Source organism: Lissotriton helveticus, chromosome 1_1 (genome assembly GCF_964261635.1).
Source record: "Lissotriton helveticus chromosome 1_1, aLisHel1.1, whole genome shotgun sequence".
Lineage (NCBI taxonomy): Eukaryota > Metazoa > Chordata > Amphibia > Caudata > Salamandridae > Lissotriton > Lissotriton helveticus.
Window position 1 is genome coordinate 736,084,824 of NC_136057.1, and position 25,916 is coordinate 736,110,739.

General features: G+C 47.0%; 1 protein-coding gene across 3 annotated transcripts in view; it reads left to right on the top strand.

The window, feature by feature from the left end:
• The window catches only part of LOC144816539 (uncharacterized), a 1,138,385-nt gene that overhangs the window by 36,386 nt on the left and 1,076,083 nt on the right, over positions 1-25,916 (top strand). For all 3 annotated transcript variants that reach the window (XM_078674268.1, XM_078674269.1, XM_078674271.1), the window contains exon 3: positions 10,587-10,663. In XM_078674268.1, the coding sequence (XP_078530394.1) occupies positions 10,649-10,663 (15 nt within the window). In that variant the 5' untranslated portion in view covers positions 10,587-10,648. The remainder of the gene's footprint in view (positions 1-10,586; positions 10,664-25,916) is intronic.

Sequence of the window (25,916 nt, forward strand, 5' to 3'; positions counted from 1 at the left end):
CTTAGATACCGTGTCGGTGATTTGCGCTATATAAATACATGTACATTTACATTTACATTACTTAAGGACTTCGGAGTACATGAATTGCATAAAATATACAAACAGATAAAGTCCATATTCACCTAAGAGTGGTAGTAAGCACATACGTCTACTACTACTTGGTTTTCTTTTTTCCAGTGCGGTGTAACTTTTCCTACTACAGACCAAGCAAGTAGCTGTCTGTAAATAAAGAGAAGGTGAGATGAATGTCATGGACTAATTTTCCATTAGCAATGGACTCGATTCTGTCATTGGAAGACGTAAAATGTCGATTGAGCTATTGTGCAGGCATTACTCACACACTTACTGTGAATGTGTACAAATATGTGTATAATACATACTAGCAATACCTGAGGTTTATACACACAGACACAACTCACATTTGTTCACCTTAACGTTATATAAAATTGGAGTAACACTTCTGTGCAACACAAAGCAATATCTGCCTTTACACGTGGTAACCCTTACCCACTGCCTTGCCCATTGAAGGTATTGTTATTGCCAGCGGGGGCGCCGGGGACAAGGTAAGCGATGCTGCGGGCGGGTGGGAGTGTGCGGTGAATCTTGCTCCTGCCCCCACAGTCCTCGCACATCTTTCCGGAGCTGCTCGGCTCCGCTCGCCTCCCCCCCCTTCCCGCAGCCCTCCTCCGTCCCGCTCTCGCCCTCCTCCTGGGGTGTGGCGGCCAAGGAGCCCCCCCAGGGCAGCCTGCGCCCCGCCACCAGCCCCAAGCTGCTGCTGCACAGCGGGGGCACCGGGGACAAGGTAAGCGATGCTGCGGGCTGGTGGGAGTGTGCGGGGAATCTTGCTCCTGCCCACACAGGCCTCCGTTGCCCCCACCCCAACTGTTTCTAACCCCAAACCCGTTGATGGACCACATTTTCCAGCCCCCTCTCCCACGACTGTCTTCACTCATTACTGAATTTCCTCCCAATGCTCTAGCTGTTCCTCACCCCCTATATCCCGCACATAGGTCTCCACTCCACCCTGCATCCCCTACCAGTTCCCTGTCACTCCCTCTGCGGGGTCCCCATCTAAATCCGCTTGTTATTAGAAATGTATTGTATGGCATGTGACAGAGGGCAACGTGGCAAATGTGAGTGAGTTATGTCAAAAGCAGATACGATTAAATCTAAATCTAGCCCATCGCTATAGCTGGTAATATAAACTAAAAATACTACTAAAACGATGACATTTTAAGTGCTGAAAGTAGTTACATTTGATGGTTATCGATCGATATGGGCACTGTGACAAGCGTTTAACTACTTGCAACAAAATCAGTTATCTATTACTTGGCTGCCACCAAGCATACACACCACCAGCTGTAAATGCACACTTTCACCAAGCACACACACCATCTGTCGTCAGTGCACGCTTTCACCGGACACAAACACCACCCGCCGTCAGTGCACACTTTCACCAGGCACACAGCACCAGCCGTCAGTGCACGCTTTCACTAGGCATACACACCACCAGCCGTTAATGCACGCTTTCACCAGGCACACACACCATTAGCCGTCAGTGCATGCTTTCACCGGACACAAACACCACCAGCCGGCAGTGCACACTTCCACCAGGCACACACACCACCATCCATCAGTGCACGCATCAATTGTTAACGCATCCACAATTAACTATTGTAGCAATCGCAGTATGGCGCACTTTACTTTTAAACATATTCATCTAAAGCGCAGCATGCCACCACTGCTACAAAAATATATACACATTTTTTGGGCCTACATTTTATAGGCTTTTTTTGCAATTGGTTTTGCAATATTTAGCAATGCCAATAGCTCAAACTTAATTAATGCGAGACCTATTGCATTGCAAATGCTTGTTTAGTATGTTTAAGCTCTTGGAAGTGAGCGTCGAGAGGTGCATTGGGTACATTCTTTTTAATCCTTGATCGATGATCAAAGGACATGAATACATTCTTGGTCTTACAATTTCAGTGTGCTTCCACTTGTCTGTTCAATTCATAAATTCCGCACCCTCAATCGTTGAGCTACATGCTTAGCATGTACCACATTTGTGGTGTCCCACAACCGGCTGTAGATTCAAGAAGGGACGTAATGAATCTGATTTCTTTGGGAGATCATCCGATGCTCGTATAATGCGTTGGCCAATGCTCATGTTTTCTTTCAGTGCAAATAAAGGAATTTGAAGATTGGTATCAGTATCTTTTACCAAATGTCAATTCTGGCGAATGATTTTCTTGAATGAATTGGTATATGGGCCAAACGTGGAAACGCATACTAGACACGTCCGGGTATTTTTAGGTTGTTTTTCCAGGAGTACTTCACGTGGTGTGAACCACACTCTTTTACACCAATGTTTAAGCAATTTAGATGGGTATCCCTTCCCCTTTAATTTCTCAGTCAACGTTTTTGAATGAATCTCATAGTCTTCCTTACGGGTACGGTTGCGTCGAATACACAAGTAGTAACCGTACGGCAGATTGCCCTTAAGACTTTTTGGATGATGACTTTGAAAGTGGAGCGCCGTGTTTTTGTCCGTGGGCTTTGTGTATAAGGTTGTAATCAAACCATCTTCAGTAGGCCGTACCCCCACATCTTAAAATGTTAAGCTGGTTGTTCTATGAGCCAAGCTGAATTGGATGTCTGGGTTACGCTCATTCAACCACACATGGAAATTAAGAAGTTGTTCTTCCGTTCCAGTCCAGAAGCACCATACATCGTCTGTATATCGATACCATTGAGCCATGTACTCACTGAAGGGGTTGTTCTTATAAATGTGTCGCTCCTCATATCTCGCCATGTAGAGGACCGCCATCTCTGGCGCAAAGGAACAACCCACGGCAGTCCTTTCACTTGGAGGAAGAAGTCATGTTCAAGCTTGAAGTAGTTACGCTTCAATGCCAGTGCAGCAAAGCCCACAATGAATTGGGTCGGAATCTGATGGGGGCGTTCTATGCTCTCCAAATAAGATACCAAAACATCCAGCACATCTTCCTGGGGGATTTGCGTGTATAAAGACACAACATCCAGGATGACCAGTCTGTGACTATGTGGATTGAATTGGAAACCTTCGATTTTGTTGAGGAAGTCCAAGGTGTCCCTCAGATAAGATTTAACATTCTTCAAAATTTCTTTGAGGAAAAAATCCATGTACTTGGAGATAGGCTCAAGTACTGAATCACAACCCGAAACTATGGGGCAGCCAGGTGGGACAGTGGCATTTTTGTGGACCTTAGGGAGGAAGTAAATCACAGGTGTCCTTGGATGTTGTTTTGTGAGGTACTCGTATTCCTTAGGGCATAAGATGCCGGCTTCTAACCCTTCGTCAACCATGGTTTTGATCTCATTTTGAATCTGTTTTAGTGGATCTGATGAGATCTTCCGGTGCCATGTTTCTTTACCCACATGTTTCTCTCCTTCTTCAAGATAGACCAGACCACCGTAGCACCACCTTTATCGGCCGGCTTGATAACCAACTCCTTATCATCTTTCAGTTCCTTAATTGCCAGTCGTCTTTTGCCCGGCATGTTCCTTTTAACAAACACCTTCTGATGTTTCAATTAACTGAGGGAGGATAGGACCACTTGTTCAAATGCAATAATACTTTTTGGGATGGTATTAGATGGAGGGCAGAATGTTGACTTGTTGCGAAGACCAGATGTTTCCCGGGTCATGGGCATCTCTTTGTCTTTGAAAAATGTATGGAGCCTGATTTTTCTAAAAAGTTCCATGGCATCAATCTTAAGATGGACCAGATCTTGTTTCTGGCTAGGAGTAAATTTCAGGCCCAGCTCAAGGGCCGCTTCTTGTTCCAGTGTCAAAGTCTTTTGGGATTAGTTGATAATTGATGTCTTCTTCATGACTTGTAGTATTGGTGCGTGGTGTGTATTTCCCATGGTTGGGGTTTGTATCGTTCTTGATTCTGCTGGGGGCCGCCCCCTAAACAATTACTGGTGTTTTTTCGCTGCTGGTTGGCTTTTGATGGACCTTCGCCTGCGTATGAGTCAGACAACGATGTCTCAGAAAAAGTCAGGAACTTACGTCGGGATCTGCCTTTGTATTCCGGTAGAGCCCTACGAGATTCCTCTCTCGTATAGAAGTCCTCTCTCAAGTATGGATAAACTGTTTTCAAGGTAAACGATTTTTTGTCACGTTCAAACTTTGTGTTCTTGAAATTTGTTGTATTATCTTTAAAGGTCGAGACCTCTTTTCCAATCTTCTCTAGTTGAGTTTTTGCCTCTGAGACTGAATGGTTGTCCTTAATAGATTGGATAAATTGTTCAATTTCGTCCGCTTGAGTGCGGCAAAGCCTTTGTGTCGTTTCAGTGGAGTGCACCATCAAATCTCTACTGCACTCCGTGCTGATACAACTAAAGCCCTTCCTATATTCTGGGTCTTCCATGAAGATCACTGGGACATTCTTTATTTGTAGTCCCTACGGAATAGTACCTCCCTTCAGGTTTTCTAAAAGAAAATAACCATGCAGTTCGGTTCTGATCTGCTTTTTCTGTGACCGAAGTGGTTTTTCTCTGACTCGTTTTGTGTTTTTGAAGTAGAACTTAAGTTAACAGTGGGGAACAGGGACGGTGCTGAAAGAAGTTATTGAATATGGTCCTCACTGAAGGAAAGTGTATCCTTCTCTGACATGACCACTGTTGGGTAGTGCCTTGTGTAGCAGAACCAGAGGAAAGCAATTTGCAACCCCTTGGGTAGGTATTTCAAGAATACCCACACGGGTGGAAGGCCGCTCCAAAACTTTTTTAACTATGGGGGGTTGAGCCTGCACTAACACCCAAAGTAGGACTCTAATTTAGAACAAAAAATTGTTTGGGCGTGCTTTATGAATTACTGCGTTCAACAGACCACTTTAACAACTAGAGTGGTTTGGTGTCTTTATTTCACCTTTCATTTGGTTATATAAAACATTTAGGACATGTCATAGAGAAGATCAGTGATTTTTAAATATTCAACACAACATCAAGAAATAACAGCACAAATGACGTTCGACGAGTAAATAACCAATAAAATGACGAAACATGTCAAAAACTGACAAAAGAGACGATTGACCAGTCCTAAATTTGACAATGAAACAATAGCGGCACAGATTGTTTACATTGTCACACTCCTGCAACCTGCCATACACAGTTAGCTAATGCAATAATTACACCAGGCGAATTGCCTTGTTTGTGCACTGTATTATTCAGTAGAATGATGAGTAGAATGATGAAGGTTCCAGCTAGCTGGGGTGGGTTGAATGTCATTTATGCTGTTATTTCTTGAATAAAGACACCAAACCACTCTAGTTGTTAAAGTGGTCTGTTGAACGCAGTAATTCATAATACATGCCCAAATAATTTCTTGTTCTAAAAAACTTTCAGAAAGTGGGCATTTCTCTCCTCTTACCGCTATGTGTGCCTTGCAGCCTGTCTTTAAAACATGTCCAAGGAGGGTGACCGCTACACTTTGTGCATTCCCTCTACACAAACACAGGAAGGGTGGGTGTGACAGAGAACGCATCTGCATTCATCTGCATTCTGATAGCTCATCCTGGGCAGGAAGAGAAAGGGGAAGCTGACCCTTATATCTGAATAAGCAGTGGCCTGTTTCTCAAACAAAGGACTTATTACCTCCTACTGAAAATTTAGAGCCAGGGTTGGGAAGAAAGGCTGTGCACTTCAAGGCCCTGCTTTGAAATCACCACCACTTCAAAGGCACATTGGGTATAAGTACTGGGGCTCTATTCTACCAAGACAATACAGTACTAGACCTGTGAAGAGCTCTGCCAGGAGTGAAGACTTGTCCTGCAAAGATTACCACTCTGATTGACTGCTGCTCTGGAAGAACTGCTTTTCTGCTTTTCTGCCTGCAGATCTCTGCCCTGCTGAGGATAAGGACTAGGTCCATCTTACTTGAACCCAGAGTGACTCTATGGGCTTGCTGCTGGCTTGCCACCTGTTCTGAAGTCTCAGGGCCATCAAAGACTTACTATAACTTTGCAACAGCACCGGTACTCTGCCATCTGTGAGTCCAGCCCTGGCAAGTGGTGCCAATCCAGTCCTGGGCACTTGTAAGTGAACTTCTGCTGTACAGAAGCATCAAAATCAATGCGGCGATGCCCCTTTTTGCATGGTTACCGCTTAACTTTTTGCCAGATACATGATGCCAACTTGACTGAGTGTGCCATGGGTCCCTGCCAATCAGGCTCCTAGGGCATGTGTTGTTTCCCAAAACTGTACATTGGTCTCCACAATTGGCACACCTCTGGGCCACATGTAAGTCCCTTGTAAACGGTACCCCTGGTACCAAGGACCTTGTGACCAGAGGGGTCCTTTGAGGGCTGCAGCATGTATTTTGCCACCATCAGAGATCCCTCACCTTAACATTCACAGTGCAGACCAAACTGAAAAGTCAACATGGCACATATCCCTGCGTCTTCTACACAAAGGAGCTATAGAGGTAGTGAGCAGGTCATCCCCCTCTCAAAGTCTTATTCACAATAACAGAACCTGCTCACACAGTGAACTTCATCCAGAGATCTGTACCCCAAATCGAAATTTTCCTAGGGACAGCGGTTGCAATCTATACCGTGTGTATTTGCCAGGTCTGGGTCACCTCTTTAAAAATTATTTGCTGAAAGGTTATACTTAGTTGTGTTGGTTCCTAAATATGTATATTCCCAACTCTTCCTCCCCAAAAATGAGGCTAAAGTGTCAGAAAACTTCTAAAAGAGGAGAGAGGAAGCGAAAAGTAAAAGTAAAAAATGTGTGAAATGGAAAGAGGTGCCTCACGGAAGTAACACCATGGGGGTAAGTAGGAAGGTACTCGCCTACTACCTCAGGTTCTCATCATTAGCAACCTCCAACCTAAATGAAAATGTGTAGTGCAAACAACCCATACAACAAAAATGAAATGTAAAGGTGAACACTAGTGCTCGGGTGTAAGAAATTACTAGTATAACCCCACTATTAAAACCGGGCTAAGACACACTAGCTTCACTACTTTATTCAGTGCTGTGTGTCTGCCCTCTTAAACAAGCATTGGAAATGCAATAGGTCTCGCAATAACGCGAGTCTGAACTATTAGCATTGTAAATGATAATGCCCTTTATTTTTGCGTTCTGGTTTTTGGAACATAAATAAAAGGCTTTGTCATTTACAAGGCCTATAGCTTAAATTTGCGTTAAAACGAGACCTATTGCATTGCAAATGCTTGTTTTAATTTGCAAGAGTTTATCATATTTTATGTGGTTTGTGTTGTACAGTGTGCATGCGGCTTGTGCAGGGGCTCTTAGACTTCGGCCAGACCCTCATCATGGCATTTGCTGGTAATCTGTTGTTCACTGGGATGAAGAAAGCTGAGTTCCATGCACGAGACCTTGTGTAGACCTTTATTAAGTCTGTTGAAGAGCGCAGCAGTACTTACTTCATGCTGCAAACACGAGGGCAGCAACTCAACGTTAGGGCAGATACGTACCCCTTGGCCGGACAGATTTTTAGCAATGCATCTGAGGTGAAACAGCATGGAGGGGATGTGTGGTTGCGCGAAGAAATCAGGGGCCCAATTTGAAGTGTGTGTTGTAAATATGAAAGCGGGCGCGTGTTAAACATATAGCACAGCGCCCATGTACGTCAAAGCGACTGCTGTGGCTAGTCATTACGAGCTGCTCTCGAAGGCGGCTTTGGAACAGATGGTAATTTAAGTAAAAAAAAAAAGACTTTGATGCAGCAGGGGGCGGAGAGCAGGGGGTCGGAGCAGGAAGAGCTGCTGGCGTGTGAGGGTGATTTATGGGCGGGGCAGCGCTGGGGAAGCCTGGGATGCCTTTGATGTGGGGAGGGAGGAGAGCCTTGTGCAGGAGAAATGAACAGATGTCCGTGAGGTGTGGGAGGAGTGCCTGATGCGCGTGCTTGTGTTTCACGTGAACTGAAAGAAAACGCCGGCTGAAAGCCCTTTGGTTTGACGAGGATTTTGCCGACTTGAATTCTCGCTCCTCAATGCGCTTGCGCGCATTTAAGGTCACGAGACCTAAAAACCGACATGTTTCATTGCCCAGGAATCAACTCACGGCAATTTCATCAGCCCATCTGAGTTACTACGAGGTGCCGGCGCTATCACGACTGACGGTGGCAGTTGATGTGATTTTTTCTATACAGCGGGCGTTGTCGCGTTCAACAGGCATCTATTTCGAATTACAGCCGCCTTTGAACTACAGCCGCCTTTTTAAACGAAAGCGGAGCAAAGACATACCACGTTTTCCGCCCTTTCCTGCATTTCCCTGAGCTCTCCGCGAAAGGTAAACACTAGCAAAAAGAAGGTATTTTAGACCTTTTAAGTAATCCTTTCAACAGCTATTGACACAAAATGATATTTTCTTCTAGCTAAACGAATAACCGGCTTTACCAACTGTAACACTCGCTTTTAATGAAAATAACGGAGAACGGTTTCCCTCGCTTTTAAAGACGATGAAAAGTATTTGTAGGTAGTAGTAAGATGGAAGCAGTGATTACTGTTTAAACAGGTAAGAATATCACCTAAAAGAACGCCTAACTGAGCTAAGGAGAAATTTGAAACATCTAGTAAACTGGTATAGGACTTTATACATCGTAATTTTTTCTTTTTAAACAGTTATCACATACCGACTCCGGATATTAGAGGAGAGGTGCCTTACTCCCTTCATCTACCACGAACCTATTGGTTCATAACTTCTTCTTTTTTAGGTAAGAATATTTGGTAATTACATTCAAATAAATCGATGTAGGCTCTTTTGAGTCCGTCTACCCATATAACATATCGATCATTTTTGATCTTCCAGTTGACGCAATATAAATTTTAAAAGAATCAGATCTTCTTTAACCACATTTTATTAACCTTTGGTTTTTAAATAAGACATCATGCCAAAATAGTCCAGCATATGCACAATAAATCTGTCTCATCAATAAAATTAACTTCTAGTCAAATTCGCCTTTTCTTACTTTTTTAAGATAGGTTGTCTACCATTAAAAAATTATATGCAGGTGAGATAGATTGAACAAAGCCTTTTGTAATAGCTTACTCTGTTTATTTAGAACTATAGGTATCTTTTTGAAATATAAGACTCCTAAAATGTTACGCCAATTTCTCTCGAACATATATTCTTGGGAATATTTCCGTTATTAATAATACTGTGATGTACGTTTGTTTATTACGTCTATGAAATATGTAAGTGTTTTCCAACTTTGTGTCCTCAATCAAATTTGTACTACAATATAAGTCTGGCTAGGTAAAGAAAAAGAAAAAGAAAAATTTCTTGCAACTGAATCATGTTCTATCTATGTAAATACAAGAAATAGCAATGCACTGTGATTTAAATGTTATTTTGTTTTATCTTATTTCATTTAGAAAAAGTGGCTGAATACTGATCTGTCCTGATGAAGACAAATGACTTTGTCGAAACGCGTTGACACACAGCCTTATTTTTCATAAAATTTGAGAATTTATTTTTAAGAAAAAGCCCCCCCCCCTTTTTTTATGTGTATCGATATGTCTGCTTTATATCTATTAATGAAAAGCCCGATGAAGTAACATTTACTCGTATTATGTAACCTCTTTTATTGAATCACATGTATCCATACATCTTTTATATTTATATTAAAAACTAACCTTTTGATATCATTCCAGTCCATTGCTTTAATTTTATCGATTATGTGTTTATGAATATGTTTTTTTGAAATAGCCAGTTTTCTGTTTTAATTGTCTGCCTGGGTAGATACCTTTACAAAATAATTGTTTTCCCTGACCCAGGAGTACGATCCATATCAGGGGGTCCTTGATACCTACAAAATTTTGGTGAAACAGTGACACAGCGTGCACTCACTAAAATACGGGTACAGGTATGCCCGCACAGGGCTCTGTTCTGGATTCATAAAACGAGAATTGGAGTGGTGCAGGGTGGCACAATAACCCACGCCCTGATGAAATTGATGTGAGTTGATTCCTGGGCAATCAAACATGTCAGCTTTTTAAGAGGGCAGACACACAGCACTGAATAAAGTAGTGAAGCTAGTGTGTCTTAGCCCGGATTTAATAGTGCTTTGAACATTTTGTTCAGCCTCCTGGCAAGCTAGATGACTTAACGTGGTGGTGGTGGTGGTAAATGGTAGTTAGGATATCACACCCAGAAAAATGCTGTCATCATCCAAAGTTACATGAAGCTGCATTGATGACTCCAAATGCATTACCTGCAACAAACCAAAAACTCCAACCTGCATAGAGACTCGGTAGTGTGAGCTGTCATATTTTCACCCCATCAGAGCCTCAAGTTGGAGCCTCCCTGTGCTTTAGTGAGTGGGAGCCAGAATAATGTGGGTTAGTAGAGGGCTCAAGTGAATGTGAATAAGTATGAGATCTGTCTTGATGATTGAGTTAATATAAGATGGTTGTCTTGTCCATGATTAATCATTTTAACTGCTGCAGTACTTGCTAGATGCATTGATAGATGTATTATATATATATTGGTTCAGTGTCCTAATACAACATCTCCAGTGCTTGTCTGCTCTTGTAGTAACTTCAGCATGAATCTTTTTTGTTTTCTGCAGGTATCAATTTGCCTTGAACCCCCTGCTCACAACTCAGCCCTGGCCTCTTACTTCCAGTGACAATGGCTTCCGTACTGGTAAGTAACTGCACTACAGCATGGACAAAGATAAAGGACTCCCCACAATTTCTGTGTTAAGTTTGTCTGATGGGCATCATGGAAGTAGAAGGTTTATGGCAATGTAGGAGCTAGTAGAGAAAAACACTTGCTCACTACCTGACTTTACAGTTCTGAAGCCAACTCGTTGCGAGTTTCTTAATAAGGTTTTCTAATATACATACAGATGGTGGTTTAACAAAATTAAACATTTGACATAGAGAAAATTACATTGATGTTGCAAAATAACCAGAGTACTTGCAATATTTATTGTTCTTGATGAGGTGTTTTGCACTGTTTTGCTTTACAAATCATTGGCTGAATTGGAAAATCGGAAAATAATTTTCACTTCTTCATTTTCTCCAGCTGCTCGCTTAGTTTGGAAGTTAACTTAGTGTACCTTTTGGTTCTATATAAATGAAGGGTCTGCTGTCTCTTTGCTGTCATGTGTCATTGCTAGTAAGTGTAAAAGACTCTGTTCTTTACTTAAGTGAGATTTATGAAGGGAGGGAGATCCCTGGGCAAGCAGTTATCAGAGCTGTGTATTCGTACCAAACTACTGTGCTTCTCAGTTGTAGTCTTTGTGATATTTATATAATTGCATTGAGGCTCTGCATTTTCTTGTTCTTTCAAGATCTAATTGAAATGTTTTGGCAATTATTGTGTGTCATTGGTCAGCTTGGTGGAGAAACAGTAGGCATTCATGCTAAAATGAAAACTCTGACATGCTTAAGTTAGCATCTTTTTCGGTCATTGTCTCATTCACAGGCTGCATAATGTATAGAAATGCATTCAATTTACTGAATATTAAATTATTCAGACACTTGTATTTAATCAGATTTTGCATTATCATGAGGGTGTGTATATATAAATATGTTTATACACTCAAACGACAATTAATAAGCGAGTTATGGTATAAGCTCAAATTATCAAACTACTGAAATATGACAGTTGAGGTTAGCAATGCACACAACACATGACAGGTATAGAACAAGGTCAGTCAAGATAGCAACATGGTGCCATGGTGGGTGGTGCGAGTTATGGTGTGTATTGTGTCTTTTGTGCATTTCTTCAGTTTTAGTGGCTTGACGAGTTTGCGTCAGAACCGTAACTTACTTTTTGACAGTTTATCTTTTCTTTTATTCTTTGAATTGGGTTGGCTGCTCAGGGGATTTGGTACATAGCCTGACCTGTGGCCAGACCCTGCACCCATCCCCTGCTACTCATAACCTTCTGCCGTAACAGTAGGGACTGGGTGGTAGTGTGGCCCATGGCTAGACCATGCTACCAACCCTTCTTGGTTGTTGAACTTCCAGTGCTCAAGTACTTCAGCCTTGGCTGGCAGGGCTTCAGTTCAGGCCCTGGCCTGCAGCTTGACCTTGCGAATAACCTGCAGGGGTTGCTGCTGAACAGAGCTTGGAGAAAAAGATTGTTCTTCTCAGCGTAGCTTGGGCACAAGGTCTCGTCTGCTGTCAGGCCCTGCTCCCTACCGCCCTGCTTGCCATTCAAAGACTCATTTTAATGTTTGCTTTTTTGTTTTTTTACACTGCATAAAACGTACATGTCGACTCTGACTTGGGAATTAAGGACAAAATGGTGGTTGAATCGAGCAAGTAAAATGGAGTTGGGTCTAATTCGCATAGCTGCCAAGGTTTCAGAATGCTTTGTGTGACATTTTCATAATTTCAGTGTAATAATGAGTGACATTTTAACAAATATGAGTGACACTTTCTCGCAAGCAAAATCAAGCAATGAAAATGAGGGATACATATAAATATCAGAAATATTACACTTGAGCAACAAGAAACTCTAAGAAGTAATTGAAGTAAAGTGAACTAACAGCAGGCAGCTGAAAGCAGGGCAGAGTCAGACCGCAAGAGTGCACAGTTCTAAGACTCCAAACACTACTGACCCAGGGTGCAGGCAGCTCAGAATTATTCGCGGACCAGGGTCAGCGGACTCGATAATTCACGCCTCGGTGCCTACTCTAACCAGGGATCACACTCGGCAACTCTGGGCATTAGCTTGCCTCATCTCTACAACGGCCCCCCACATTCGCCGGGGATGCCTGGTTTCACCTTGGAGATACCCAGTAAGGACCATCTCACAGGGATAGCCAGGACGGGTTCCCCAGCGGTCTACAGCGCCACGACGCCTCAGGGCAGCAGTGCGCTTTACAAGACACATACATTTACATTTACATTGAAGCATTCATTTCATTTATTAATAACAGCCATAGCAAGTTAGCTGAACTACTAATACTCAGATGCCTTAGCCAGCCTTTGCCCACACTGCGTCCCCTGGATACTCCCTGCTGCCAGCATTAATCAAACAGATCAGGATAACGAGCATCAGCAGGGGGCAACAGGGCCTTTCTGTCACAAGTGGGACGAGGCCCACAACAGATGGATGTGAGGCCCAACATTAACATCTCTTATCTAGTGCCAAACATGGTCAGCTGACTAACAAACATGCTGCGGGCACTGGGCAAGCCTCGGGTTGAGGGGCACAACGTCCCACATAGATTATATCTGTCAGCCAGAGCTCTGTGGTGTTATATTTCAAAAACTACTATGAGTCTAACATGTAGCACTAGGCAGGCCTGTGAGTGTCCGATGCAGCCAGTTTCATATATGTAGCGTGTAACTGTCCTGACCACGATACTGGAACATAATTGCTCAGACAAGAGGAGGGATAGTTTCTGTGGAAACAGACAGCACAGCCAAACGTAGTGGTTAGGGTAGGGTATGTGGTTGAGGTGTTATGCACCTAATATTATTAGTGAAGCATAGGCCAGGTCAAATAAGGATGCAGGGTTCTACCTCAAAGTTTGCAGTAAAATGGCGGCAGCACGCACAATATTGCAACTGATAAAAGGCAGACCTAACCAAAGGGGCCTGTTCAGAAACTAGTATTTGACGGAGAGTATGAATGAAAGCTGAAGCCGCCCTACTTGAATTAACGTGGATTTATCTTAAAAACATGGGAGGTATGATAACTAAATTAAAAATACTCGGGTAAAAAAAGAGCGCTCCTGCTCATGCACTTTCAACTTCTGAACCTGAAAGTTTGACTGACCACCTTACCTCAGCCCTTACTGGTCTTATCCGGCTCTATTTTAAAGTCTAAGGTCACAATTAAATTACAAAGCTCAGCACACATTATATAGGCCTCACTCATCCAAGGGTCACTGAAGCCACACATCCCTAATTCTGAAAAATTTCGAAGTTCCGACTTTCGGACACACCCCTAGGATGATGGAGAGCACTTTGTTTGACTCCAACAGGCTCTTCAGTAATGTGTGCAACCCCAACACCCTGGCCAGTCCCGTGCACTCCTCCAGCTTCTCTGGAACGCTCTTCCCCAGCTCGGCCGAGGCATAGGTTCAGCAGCAGGGCTCGAGCAGCAGCCACAGGATAGGATGCGCCTACTCCATGCCCAGCCGCTGTCTGTGGAAGAGAGGGAGGGGGGCTGCGTTCAGACACACACGCTGCTTCTTGGCGCTGTGAGACGCTTCTTCTAGTACTGTCAATGATGCACTGCTGTTATGACAGTTGACTGCGGGGGCCCGCATGGAGCGTTCCAAATGGGCATTGATGGACCTGGAGGTCGGCAGTTACCGAACACAGACCGGGCACTCACCACCTCGTGCATTGATTCTACATGGCCTGACAAGTAGGTCCCGCTCTTTTAACAAATATGAGTGAGTTACTATATGAGTTACTTTGTAAGTAAGCACGATCCGTGATTTTCTGTGCTGTGAAAACAGTTCAGAACTCGCTGCATTTTGATCTTTGAACTCGCACCACGCACTTGACATTCCGAACAGGGGAAAGCCGAGAAACTGGCGACCCGGCCTGTTTAGTGTAATGTGACTGGAAGTTGCCACTTTTATCTTGCTACCAGTGCCAATATTTTGAATGCACTTGCGAACCTGTATAGTGTCACCCGGACTATTAAAACACTTACTGGTAGAGTTAGACTAATCCAGCCTGTTCTTTTTCGTCCAGGCAGCAGGCTGCTGACCACTCGTCCCGACCCCCAGCGCCGCTGGGTAGCCTGAGCCGCAGCAGTGCTTTTGCAGCACGGCCGGCGCGATTGCTATGATCGATCATGCCTCTTGCGCGGCCATCATTGAGAGCAGAGATTGACTCGAGTCTCGTCGATTGACTTGGATTGAGTCCCCTGCCACTTCTGCCTACTTCCTCTTCCTCCAGACGTGAAGCAGCACTCTACCGGCACATCAGGATTAATTAATCCCGGCCCCCATGGTGCGCCACAGTATGACTGACAGTAGTATTCTCGAATGCTGACTAAGGGCAGCCCCTCCCCCCTAATTGGCAGCAGTGTGAGTGTGATTCGACTATGTTAAAGCTGCGCCGATCCGGTGCCCCAGCCTGGCAGATACATTGTAGCGCTCTCAGCCACTGCAGAGCTGAGAGCAGATGCATTTAACTATTTACAAACTCAGCCCAACAACGCAGCACGTCTCTCGGGAAAAGCAGAGCCAGTGCCCAGTAACGCAGCACGTCTCTCGGAAAAGCAGAGCCGGTGCACAGGCGCTGCTGGTGGCGCGCGCGCTGGCAGTTGGCAAAAGGCGTGACAATGCATTTCAGTGCGGTGATGCGGAACACCGCACTGAAATGCGTGAGCGTCACACCTGATGCGTGATGCTTGGCAGGACTGAATTCGAGAGTTGTGCAATGCACCGAAAATATAAATATCACTGCCACTTGTCTAGATACTCCTCACCACTGCCCTGGGATTTGTGACTTTTGATGTTGGGCTCATATTGCTCTGGAAACTTTCTTTTTCCAGCCCCGTACTAGCGAATTAAAATTGCAGAAAAAGCATTCTTCACCCCTAATCCAGCCAATCATGTTGTACAAAAATGTCAAAATGTGATTGACAGAATTGACCTGCGACTTTAAATGCCAGAGCTACACAAAAGCATTAACCCTTTAAATTTCAGCAGCACCTATTCTAAACATGAATATCTAAAAAATTACTGAATATATGTACAGAAAATAAACAAAAGCACGTTTTGTGAGTCTCTATTTTCATGTCAAGTTTGGTGTGAATACGTTCAGCAGTATTTGTTCAATGTTTCAAAAAACTTCCTCTTGGGAAAAAAAGAACACATGTCCTCCCTGGTCCATGCTCCAGGGAGGAGCTAACACAAGAAAGGAGGGAAAGCCAATGGGAGTTAAGCAATCGAAAGCCTGCAAATTACACTGACAACAAAAACAACTAATGGCGTGCTGTGGGCAGGTTGTAAACCCACAAAATATTAAACAGTACATCTCGCAGCACAGTGCATGAGATGTGTAGGTTAGGCCTAAACAAAAAATGTAATTAAATATCAAAAGCAATTAATGATACCACATTTATAGTCTGTGTGTGAGTAAAGGTTTGCATGGTTGTTGTGCAAGTTATGCATTGTTTTCTCAACTTTAACTTTTTAATGTCAGTGTTTTGGGGGTTTTAACTCGTAATCATAAATGCACTTTGAATGTTTTAAGGGAATGTCCGTCCACAGGATCAAAAGTTATAGACAGATCGAAAAACGCCTTTTCACTTAAAGGAACGTCTGAACCATAATGAAACAGTGACTCCACGCTTAATTTGTGCCGGAGCTTTCCGGTGCTTAGCACCGGCACTTAATTATCGGGGCCGGGACTACACGGATTGCTGCAATTCATTATTTTTTATTTTTGATATTCATTATTTACCTCACTATTGGACTTTGCAAAAGAGTATTGTGTAACCACTTTTCGTCCGCAGTACTGTCTGCTCGTCCGTCTCCCGAGTGGCTCAGTCCCACTCCCAGCGAAGCTGTGGTGAGCCTGGCCTGCCCTGGTTGAGCCAAAAAGAGAAAAGAGACATGGTCAGCGACTAGCTGCCGCCTCCCCCCCAATCCGGCACCCAACACCAAGGAACGTGGACACGAGACGTGTTTACTTTTTGGAAGGCGGGCGCTAGTCGCCCGGCCGTATTTATTAAAGTATGAAATTAAAAAAGGGTTTTAATTGCATAATCAACAATGAAATACAAAAATCAGCAGGACATTCAGTTATACAATCGTTATCAACAAGTTTGAGAGCCTGACCTTAACAAAACTCTAATACAAGTTGTTCCTAGCTTAACTAAACATCCTATCTTGATTTTTGTACATTTCTGGCCATATGGCAGGGTCACTACCGGTGTCAGGTCCTACAAGCTGCGCCTTCCCCTTAGAAGTGCGCATGCGCAGTGTTACCCCGGGAATTGCCCGGTCTACGCCCCAAACTCCATTTACCCACTAAAGGAGGGCCCTTACTCTGCGCCGGTGGCGTCATGAGTCCACGCGCGCGGGGTGGCTACCAGCCTAAGGAAAGCGTGAACTACTCCTACCCGCGCTCCTTTGCATATTACCTTGCCCCTGGAGTACTGGGAGTGGCCCGCAGGCCCCTCCCCCTGGGCGGGAACCTCCATAGGATGATGCCCGCCCCCTCAGACCTCAAATATGTGCTCACCGATAATGACCTTACCGCATGCCCCATACCTAATAAATACGACGACCTATGGAAAAAAGTCTAAAGGACAACTACACTGGCTAATAAATAACAGTATCCACGCATAGCTAAAGGGGAAAAAAGGCCTAACGACACATGGCATAAAATTACAATTCGGTTCACGCATGTTGCTCATAATCACAATATCTACGTATATCTACGAAGGGAAAAAAGGCCTAAAGACACATATCTTCAACTATAGTTCACTTCATACATCACTTTTCTACAAAGGGAAAAAAGTCCTGACAACAGATCACAAAATACAACAAAAGCCTACTCTCTCCCGCGGTCTATACTTATGAGACTTACCATTAGACCGGACATAACGCTGCTTAAACTTTGTACCAAGGGATGGTGGGTGGGAAACAAAGAAGCCCCGAACGCGGGGCACAACGTTCAGCGAGGGAGCGTCCAGGGACAAGGGGGTCTCCTGGGCGCTCCCAACCTCTTATTCCCGAGGGGCCGGGTGGCCCCTCCTAACGCCCGCCCCCCCCGACCCGGAACCAGTCCATTGATTCCGGGTCAGGAGGGGCGCCGGCCAATCGGCGGTGGGCCGCGCCCCCAGGGCACGCCCCCACCGTCGAAGGACCCGAGGAGAGAGGGGGTGAGGCGGTCGCCGCGCCGCCATGCGTGCGGGGGGGCCGAGGGCCCCCCCTTTTCACATGGTCAGCGACTAGCTGCCGCCTCCCCCCCAATCCGGCACCCAACACCAAGGAACGTGGACACGAGACGTGTTTACTTTTTGGAAGGCGGGCGCTAGTCGCCCGGCCGTATTTATTAAAGTATGAAATTAAAAAGGGTTTTAATTGCATAATCAACAATGAAATACAAAAATCAGCAGGACATTCAGTTATACAATCGTTATCAACAAGTTTGAGAGCCTGACCTTAACAAAACTCTAATACAAGTTGTTCCTAGCTTAACTAAACATCCTATCTTGATTTTTGTACATTTCTGGCCATATGGCAGGGTCACTACCGGTGTCAGGTCCTACAAGCTGCGCCTTCCCCTTAGAAGTGCGCATGCGCAGTGTTACCCCGGGAATTGCCCGGTCTACGCCCCAAACTCCATTTACCCACTAAAGGAGGGCCCTTACTCTGCGCCGGTGGCGTCATGAGTCCACGCGCGCGGGGTGGCTACCAGCCTAAGGAAAGCGTGAACTACTCCTACCCGCGCTCCTTTGCATATTACCTTGCCCCTGGAGTACTGGGAGTGGCCCGCAGGCCCCTCCCCCTGGGCGGGAACCTCCATAGGATGATGCCCGCCCCCTCAGACCTCAAATATGTGCTCACCGATAATGACCTTACCGCCACAGGCCAGTATTGTTAACCGACGATCTGGCCTCCCCCTCTAGCCCCTATCTAAGGACACATCCTCCTACCCCAGCCCTCTAGCCAAGCCCAGATATTGTCAGCCCATAGGACATTACCCTCCTCTGTCAGGTGAACCCCGTCCTTCAAGTAATACTTTTGACCCCAGATGCACCCATGAGGTATTGACTGTAACACGGGGGTTCGGAACAACCTATCCAACCGTGTGTTGATCCTCTTTACCGAGTGATTCAACGCCCTGACTGAATCGCCCCCCCGCCACTGAAGTCGAGGTATTAGTTGTGACCATACTAGTGTGCACCCGGGGCAGGTCCTAGCTATCCAACCCGCTGTTGAGATAATCTCCTCAATCAAGATGCGCCTGCCCAGTGTTGCCAAATCGTTCTCCCCAAGGTGAAGTATCACCACTGACGGTGGAGCCCGCTGGCGTGCTAACAGCCCTTGGAAGAATCCCCTAAACTCGTGAAGACACAACCCTCCTCTGCCAAAGAACGTGATATTCAACCCTAGTTGGGCCGCCCTTTCCTTCTTGTCACCTGACAGGAAGACACATTCCGCTCGCTTCACATATGAATGACCAACAATCCAGACATTGTTCTTTGTTGTTTCCTGGTCGCTGCTCCGTGCCGATGAATATTGGCGGTGCCCGACGACAAATTCCTCCCCTGCGTAACAGGTCTGAGAAACTGTAAGAGAGCGGAAAAGAGACCAAGCGTGAGTGACAGGTAATCATAGCATGTCAATCCGAACATAACGTTTATAGCAGTCTGACGACCACCTCCCAATTGTCTTCACTCTTTCCACTGGGAGGCCCCCCGCCACCGCCTCAGTTGCTGCCCCAATCCTGAAGGAATGAGATCCAAAATCTCTAGGATCAAGACCCGCTTTTGTAACCCCTATTTCGAACACTCTCCTGAATTGATACCTGGTCAAGGGGCTCCCGTCGGCGTGACAGAGCAACGCCCTGCTTGCTGAACCGACCAATAATCCCATGAGTGATTCCACGTGCCTCACCGGGCAGCACGGGTTGGCGGGGGCCCGTTGCAGAACTATGGTGTGACCCCTAGCTTCTTGATCGGTCTTTGATTTCTGGATAATCACCCACATGGTGTCACCCCTTATCGTCACCCCAGCCTTCTGCAAGCCACCTAGTATGTCAGCCTTAGATCCTGCCACAAGTTCACTAATTCTCAGTGCCCCATAAAATGCCAGGGAGAATGCCGCCCTAAAAAGCAGCACTTCCCACTCTGAGTTACAAACAATCTCCAGCGTGCCCAGTAAGGCTGTTAGCCGGGCCAACCCCATGGGCTTCCTCTTATCCTTCTGGTGTCCCTGAATACGGCGCCATCCCCTTAAAGCCTTGCGTATCATAAAGGTATTGGTGGGATCCCGGAAGCCCCTAGCTTGGGCGAAGAATGACACTGCTGCCCTATGTCTGGTTGCCGCTGCCACTGAGCGCCCCTCTTTGTGCATCCATTCTAAATAGGCTGCAAACCCATCCTCCTTCGCCCAAAGCACTCCCCACTGCGGCCCCAAAAAAGAACAATAAGACAGAAACGCCCCTTCGTACGCCGTCTTGGTCCTGGGGGCTAAGCTAGCGACCACGAGGTCTTGTAATCTGGGGCACCAATCTGCCAAAGTACCGCTGGGAAGTGTGCTGGCGAGGGGTCTGCTGTGGGGAGATGTTCCCTGAAAACCTGCATTTTGAAGCGAGAAAGGGAGTCAGCAGCATTGTTTAAAACACCAGGGACATGTTTGGCTCTAAAATTAGCATTCAGTTTAAGGCACCGCAGAACAATCTCTTTGATCAGACGAAGTATGAAAGGACACCGCGCCCCCTGCTGATTGATACATTCCACCACTGTCATGTTATCTGACCAAAACACCACTGATTGGTTACATAGGTGTTCGGGCCAAACCATCAGTGCCACCCATATTGGAAAAAGTTCCAGGAAGCCAATGTTGCCGAGCAAACCCCATGTGTTCCATTCTTCAGGCCATTGTTGAGCGACCCACCTATTCCCTAGGATGGCACCAAAGCCCACACTGCCGGCCGCATCAGTCCATAGTCCTAACTCCGCTGATGTAGTGAGCGGGCCGGGCCAGACCACCCTACCGTTAAAATCCTCCAGGAATGCCATCCAAATAAGCATATCCTGGCGAATTTCAGACGATAGGCGCGTGCGGTGGTGCTTTTCCTTCAGCCCCTTCATCGCGTGCGCGATGGAGCGAGAGAAGGGGCGAGCCATTGGGATGATTCTTAGTGCGAAATTCAGTTGCCCTACCACCTCCTGTAATTGCTGCAAAGTGACCTTCTCCTTCCGGAGGCATAACTGTAGCGACGTCTTGAATTTGCGCACCTTGTCCTTAGGTAGTCTAAAACATTTCTCCATTGAGTCAATCTCGATGCCCAGAAATTCCAAGCAGGTGGTCGGGCCCACCGTTTTCCCAGGCGCAAGCGGGACCCCAAAAGCCCGCATGAGCACGCAAAATTCCTGCAATGCTAGTGCGCACTCCTGAGAACCCGCTGTACCGAGGAAGAGGAAATCATCTAAGTAATGCATGACCCTTTGATGGCCTGTCACCTGTCTCATGGCCCATTCAAGAAATGAACTAAACATCTCAAAGTAGGCGCAAGAAATAGAACAACCCATAGGCATGCATTTGTCCATGTAGAACCTATCCCTAAAGGTGAAACCTAAAAGATGTTGGTCCGCCGGGTGGACTGGGAGGAGGCGGAAGGCGGACTCTATGTCTGATTTCGCCATCAGCGCCCCGGGTCCAGTGGCCTGCAATAAGGTCACAGCCTGATCAAAAGAGGCGTACTTCACACTACAGATACCTTCGTCAATGGCATCATTGAGTGAGGCCCCCTTTGGCGCTGATAGGTTATGAATCAATCTGAATTGCCCCTTCTCTTTCTTGGGGACAACTCCCAGTGGGGAACACACAAAATTGTGTACTGGCACTGCAGAAAAAGGGCCAGATATCCTGCCTAAAGAAAGCTCCTTGTCAATTTTGGCGGCCACAACAGCCGGATTGTGTGTGACTGATAATTGATTTCTACAGTGCGCACTGCCTGTGTATCCCCCGGCCGGGATCCTAAAACCTTTAGAAAAACCTTCCTGGAGTAGGGTGGCCGCTTTGTGGTCAGGGTATCTGTTCAACAATGGAATCATTGCCACCACATCCACTGGAGTGGGGGGGCGTGACCTGTCTGACTTATAGTGGCTTTCCCCTACCCCTCTGTCCCGTGTTACCTTGCTTGGACCTACAGGTAGATTCTGGATGAGAGGGGTGCCCACAGGAGGCACATGCATGCCTAAACTTACACGCGGCCCTTGTGCAGGTACGCTTATTAAAGTCCCAGCACACCCCTTTCTTCTCTGGCCCACCTGCCCTAAATTTCCCAGGTACTTCACTCGTTTGGGGGGGCCGAAAGGGCTGCTGCGGTCTAGTGAACACCTTGCCCGCACCGAACTGAGGGGGAGGTGCAGTGTCAGAGAACTGTTTGTGCCAGGCCATGGAATCTACCGAGTCCCATGGTAATGATCTATTGAATTCCAATGCCTTCCTAAAATTCACATCATAACCCTTCCATGCTTCCCCAGAATACTGTTGACTCCACCCCACAATCCTGCTCGAGTAGCAAGCCAATGCAGCCTGCAGATCTGGAGGACGCTCAGCCTTAACTGCAGTGAAAACGGCCCATGCTTGCATCCAATTATTGAGATTTTCCTCAACCCTGAATCTAGTACACTGCGCCCTCCATTCACTTGGAAGCATCCACTCTTTCAGTGCTTTTGCCTGCTCCATTTCCCTATTATCCAATAATAAAGAATAAATGTACACATATTTATCAGCCCAAATCATTTCTTTAACAGCTAAAGACACATGTTGAGCTAGATTCTCGCTCCTGGAAGGTACTACACCGTCCCCCAAGAGTGGCAATGCCACTTCCTTACCAAGTGCGGGCACCGGGGGCGGCTGCCCTTGTACTCCGTCCAGCTGGGGAACACTTGGACCTGCAAGGGGAGAAGAAATTGGCAATGCAACACTGTCGGCGATCGGTGCCGATCTGATTTTTTCTACGAACCTTGCCGCCTCTGCCGCATGGTCTGCAGAATTCGGGAAGGCTCCTCCTTTTTGGAGCCATGGCATCATGGCCGTTAACTGAGACAACAATTCGGGTGGCATTGAATCTACGTTAACCCCGGGACAACAGGTACCACTGGGGTTATGCCCAGTGGTCCTGGCAAAGCTGGCAGAGCGGGCGCCGGGTGTGGGCCGCCTGTACCCGGGATTGTGGGCACCGGTGCGGAAGCAGCCCCAGCGTCTACTGGTTGACCTGCCGGCACCGGCACCACAGGGGCAATGGGTGTAGGCACATGCGGGGGTGGGACCACCGCGGGCGGTGCGGCGGGTAACGGATCCCCTGGGCCTGGGGTGGGGACCGCCTCCCTGGGTCTTTTGGACCTCGGTTTCCCTTGCGGGGTGACAAATTCCCCTCTTGGCACTGGTGCCACCCTCTTGCGGACCGGTCTCCCGGACGGGCCCGGTGCCTCGCCATCTCTATCCTCCAACCGGGCTTCCCGCTCCTTAATTTGTCCTAGCTGTTGTTTAATGTCGCTCATCTCCCGCATCATAGCCCGCATCATAGCCTCCATGTTGGACCCCCTTTTTCCACCCCTTGGACCTGGCATGATGCTAACCCCCAAAAAACACCCGCTGCCTACTTAGTTCCCAACAGGTCAGCTGTGTGTACCTTACAGATGGAGGGTCACCAGGGGGCTTTCAGCACCATGCAACGGCGACCGCAACACCAGCGGCTTGTCCGCTTATGTAAGGGGTGAGTAAACCTAATGTAGACCCACCCGGCGGCCACCAGGAGCGATGAATGCCAGCCCCCCGCGCCCCTCTTACCGACCAGTCCTGCGTACTCGCCGGCGATATTCGTCTGCGGTGAAGCCCAACACCAGGTTGCGTGCCGACTGACCTTACGTCCTTACGTCCTCTCAAATGAGTGAATTGCACCAATAGTGACGTTAAATACCTGGAATAGAGAGATGTGTTAACACCGTGTGATAAAGGCAGGAGCAGAATTAGGAAACCCAGGTTAAATACAGTGAAGGCTTGAACCCTCCCCTGTTGACCTTCCTGGTGCTGTGCACCACTACATTCAGTTGTATCAGCACAGTAAATTAACACTCCTTCAAGGCCAGAATAGTTCTGCAATAACAGTAAATGTACTTGTTGCTCAAAGTCACAACGGCGAAATACTTAATGCAAAACAGGCATGAAAAAACAGTTATAAAAGCCAAATCACTGTTCTGTACAATTAAATTAATTAAGAAGTCTCAGATCACTTTATGGAAAAACAGTTGTGAAATGTCACAAATAGCGCTATAATACACCTTCCAGGCAAGAATAATTATATATCCTTAATTGTACACTTTCTGTAAGGGGTCTCCCATCCAGGGGCTGCCCTGGTCGACCCTGCTTCACTTTCCTCACAGCGTAGAACTTATTAAACAAGGCTGTGGCCCTACGCGCGAGAAATAGACTGCACAAATCCGGATTTTTCACAAAACAGCTGTTGTGTCCCCTGCCTCCGATTACGCGCTAGAAATAAACCGCGCAAATCGGGCGTTCTGAAAACAATTACTGTGTCCCCTGCCTTCTATTACCCCCGAAGGCGGGAAATCCCTCGTACCGCCCAACAAAGAAGTCTCAGCCCCTTCGTTAAACTACCGGTGCTGCCCGGGTCCGCAAGCAGTGTATGCCTGTCTCTCTCGACGAAAACCTTCGTCTGGCTCACAGCTCCCCGATGCAGCGCCCCACCCCGTCCAAATACCTCTTCACGCGCCGGTCCCTCAACTGCAATACCGACTTGCCCCAATGCGGCCGACTTGCTCCAATGCGGCGCAGCTCCCTAGCCGCTCCGAATCACGGTGCCCGCTCGCCCCAGTGTGGCGCCTCGCATGAACTCCGCCCGCTCTGGCTCGTGAGACCTCTCCGCTGATGGACTCCGCTCGGGCAGGCAGTTCCCGGTGCTCGATCTTGAACCTGAAAAATAAACGGAGAAAATTACCAAAACAAAGAAGCCCCGAACGCGGGGCACAACGTTCAGCGAGGGAGCGTCCAGGGACAAGGGGGTCTCCTGGGCGCTCCCAACCTCTTATTCCCGAGGGGCCGGGTGGCCCCTCCTAACGCCCGCCCCCCCCGACCCGGAACCAGTCCATTGATTCCGGGTCAGGAGGGGCGCCGGCCAATCGGCGGTGGGCCGCGCCCCCAGGGCACGCCCCCACCGTCGAAGGACCCGAGGAGAGAGGGGGTGAGGCGGTCGCCGCGCCGCCATGCGTGCGGGGGGGCCGAGGGCCCCCCCTTTTCATTCTCAATCTCAATCTTGTTGATTGCCTGAAGTCCGCAGCTCTTAGTTAAACTTCAGTTAGTGTGGCCGGCCCAGTTGTCGGGACACTGATTTTGGGCTGTATTTTGGTTTTGTGGGGGCAGGGGCTGAGCGGCGGTAGGCAGCGTGCGCAGATTTTTTCAGATTGCGCATTGCCACGCATCCACGCCCCACCTCCGACTCCCTAATCGCCATTCAAGGTCTGAGTGCCTGTGCCAGCTAGCGCGATCTCACCCGACCCTCCGACGAAGATGCGAGGACTGGCAGCAGCACCACGCGAGGCAGGCTGGCAGGCCAGGCCTAGTCAGTTAATAGAGTAATCAAGGCAGTGCATGTCCCGGCCGCCGGGCCCTCCATGAACGCACCGGAACCGAACCCGTAAATCTTAACAAAGTTAAGAAAGCAGAGCAGAGCTGCGGTGCTGCCTTTACACAGCTCATGGTCTGGCTGCGCCACAGTCCTTACATTCAAGTAATTTTTCATTTTTGGTGCAGTTTGAGTTGTTTATTCCTTTTAAAATTACTGCTGGCGTGGATATATATACGTGGAAGGCCTGGTACTATATTGTGACTCTGAACGAGAGTGTTGTGATAAAGAGGGAGGAAAGAGTACTGCAAACATAATAGAAGTCTACGAAGCACCTGTTATTGTTTTCCACCAAATTTGTGTCTATAGTCCAGCTGCAGTTAAATAACCATTTTACACTCGTGCTATCATGAGTCGGATGGAGCCTGGCCAAACCAAGGATGTGTGTTGTGCAGTTGAAAAGGTTGTTTGTTACATGAAAGGTTGGTGCAACACGAAACGTCAAAATAAACGGACAAACACACAAACCATTTTTTATGTTCTTTTTGTCACTTTATGCGTTGTTTTTCAAGTACACAAAGTCAACTACTGGCAAATGTTTACAAAATTGTATTATGAAGCTTTTGCTCTCCCAC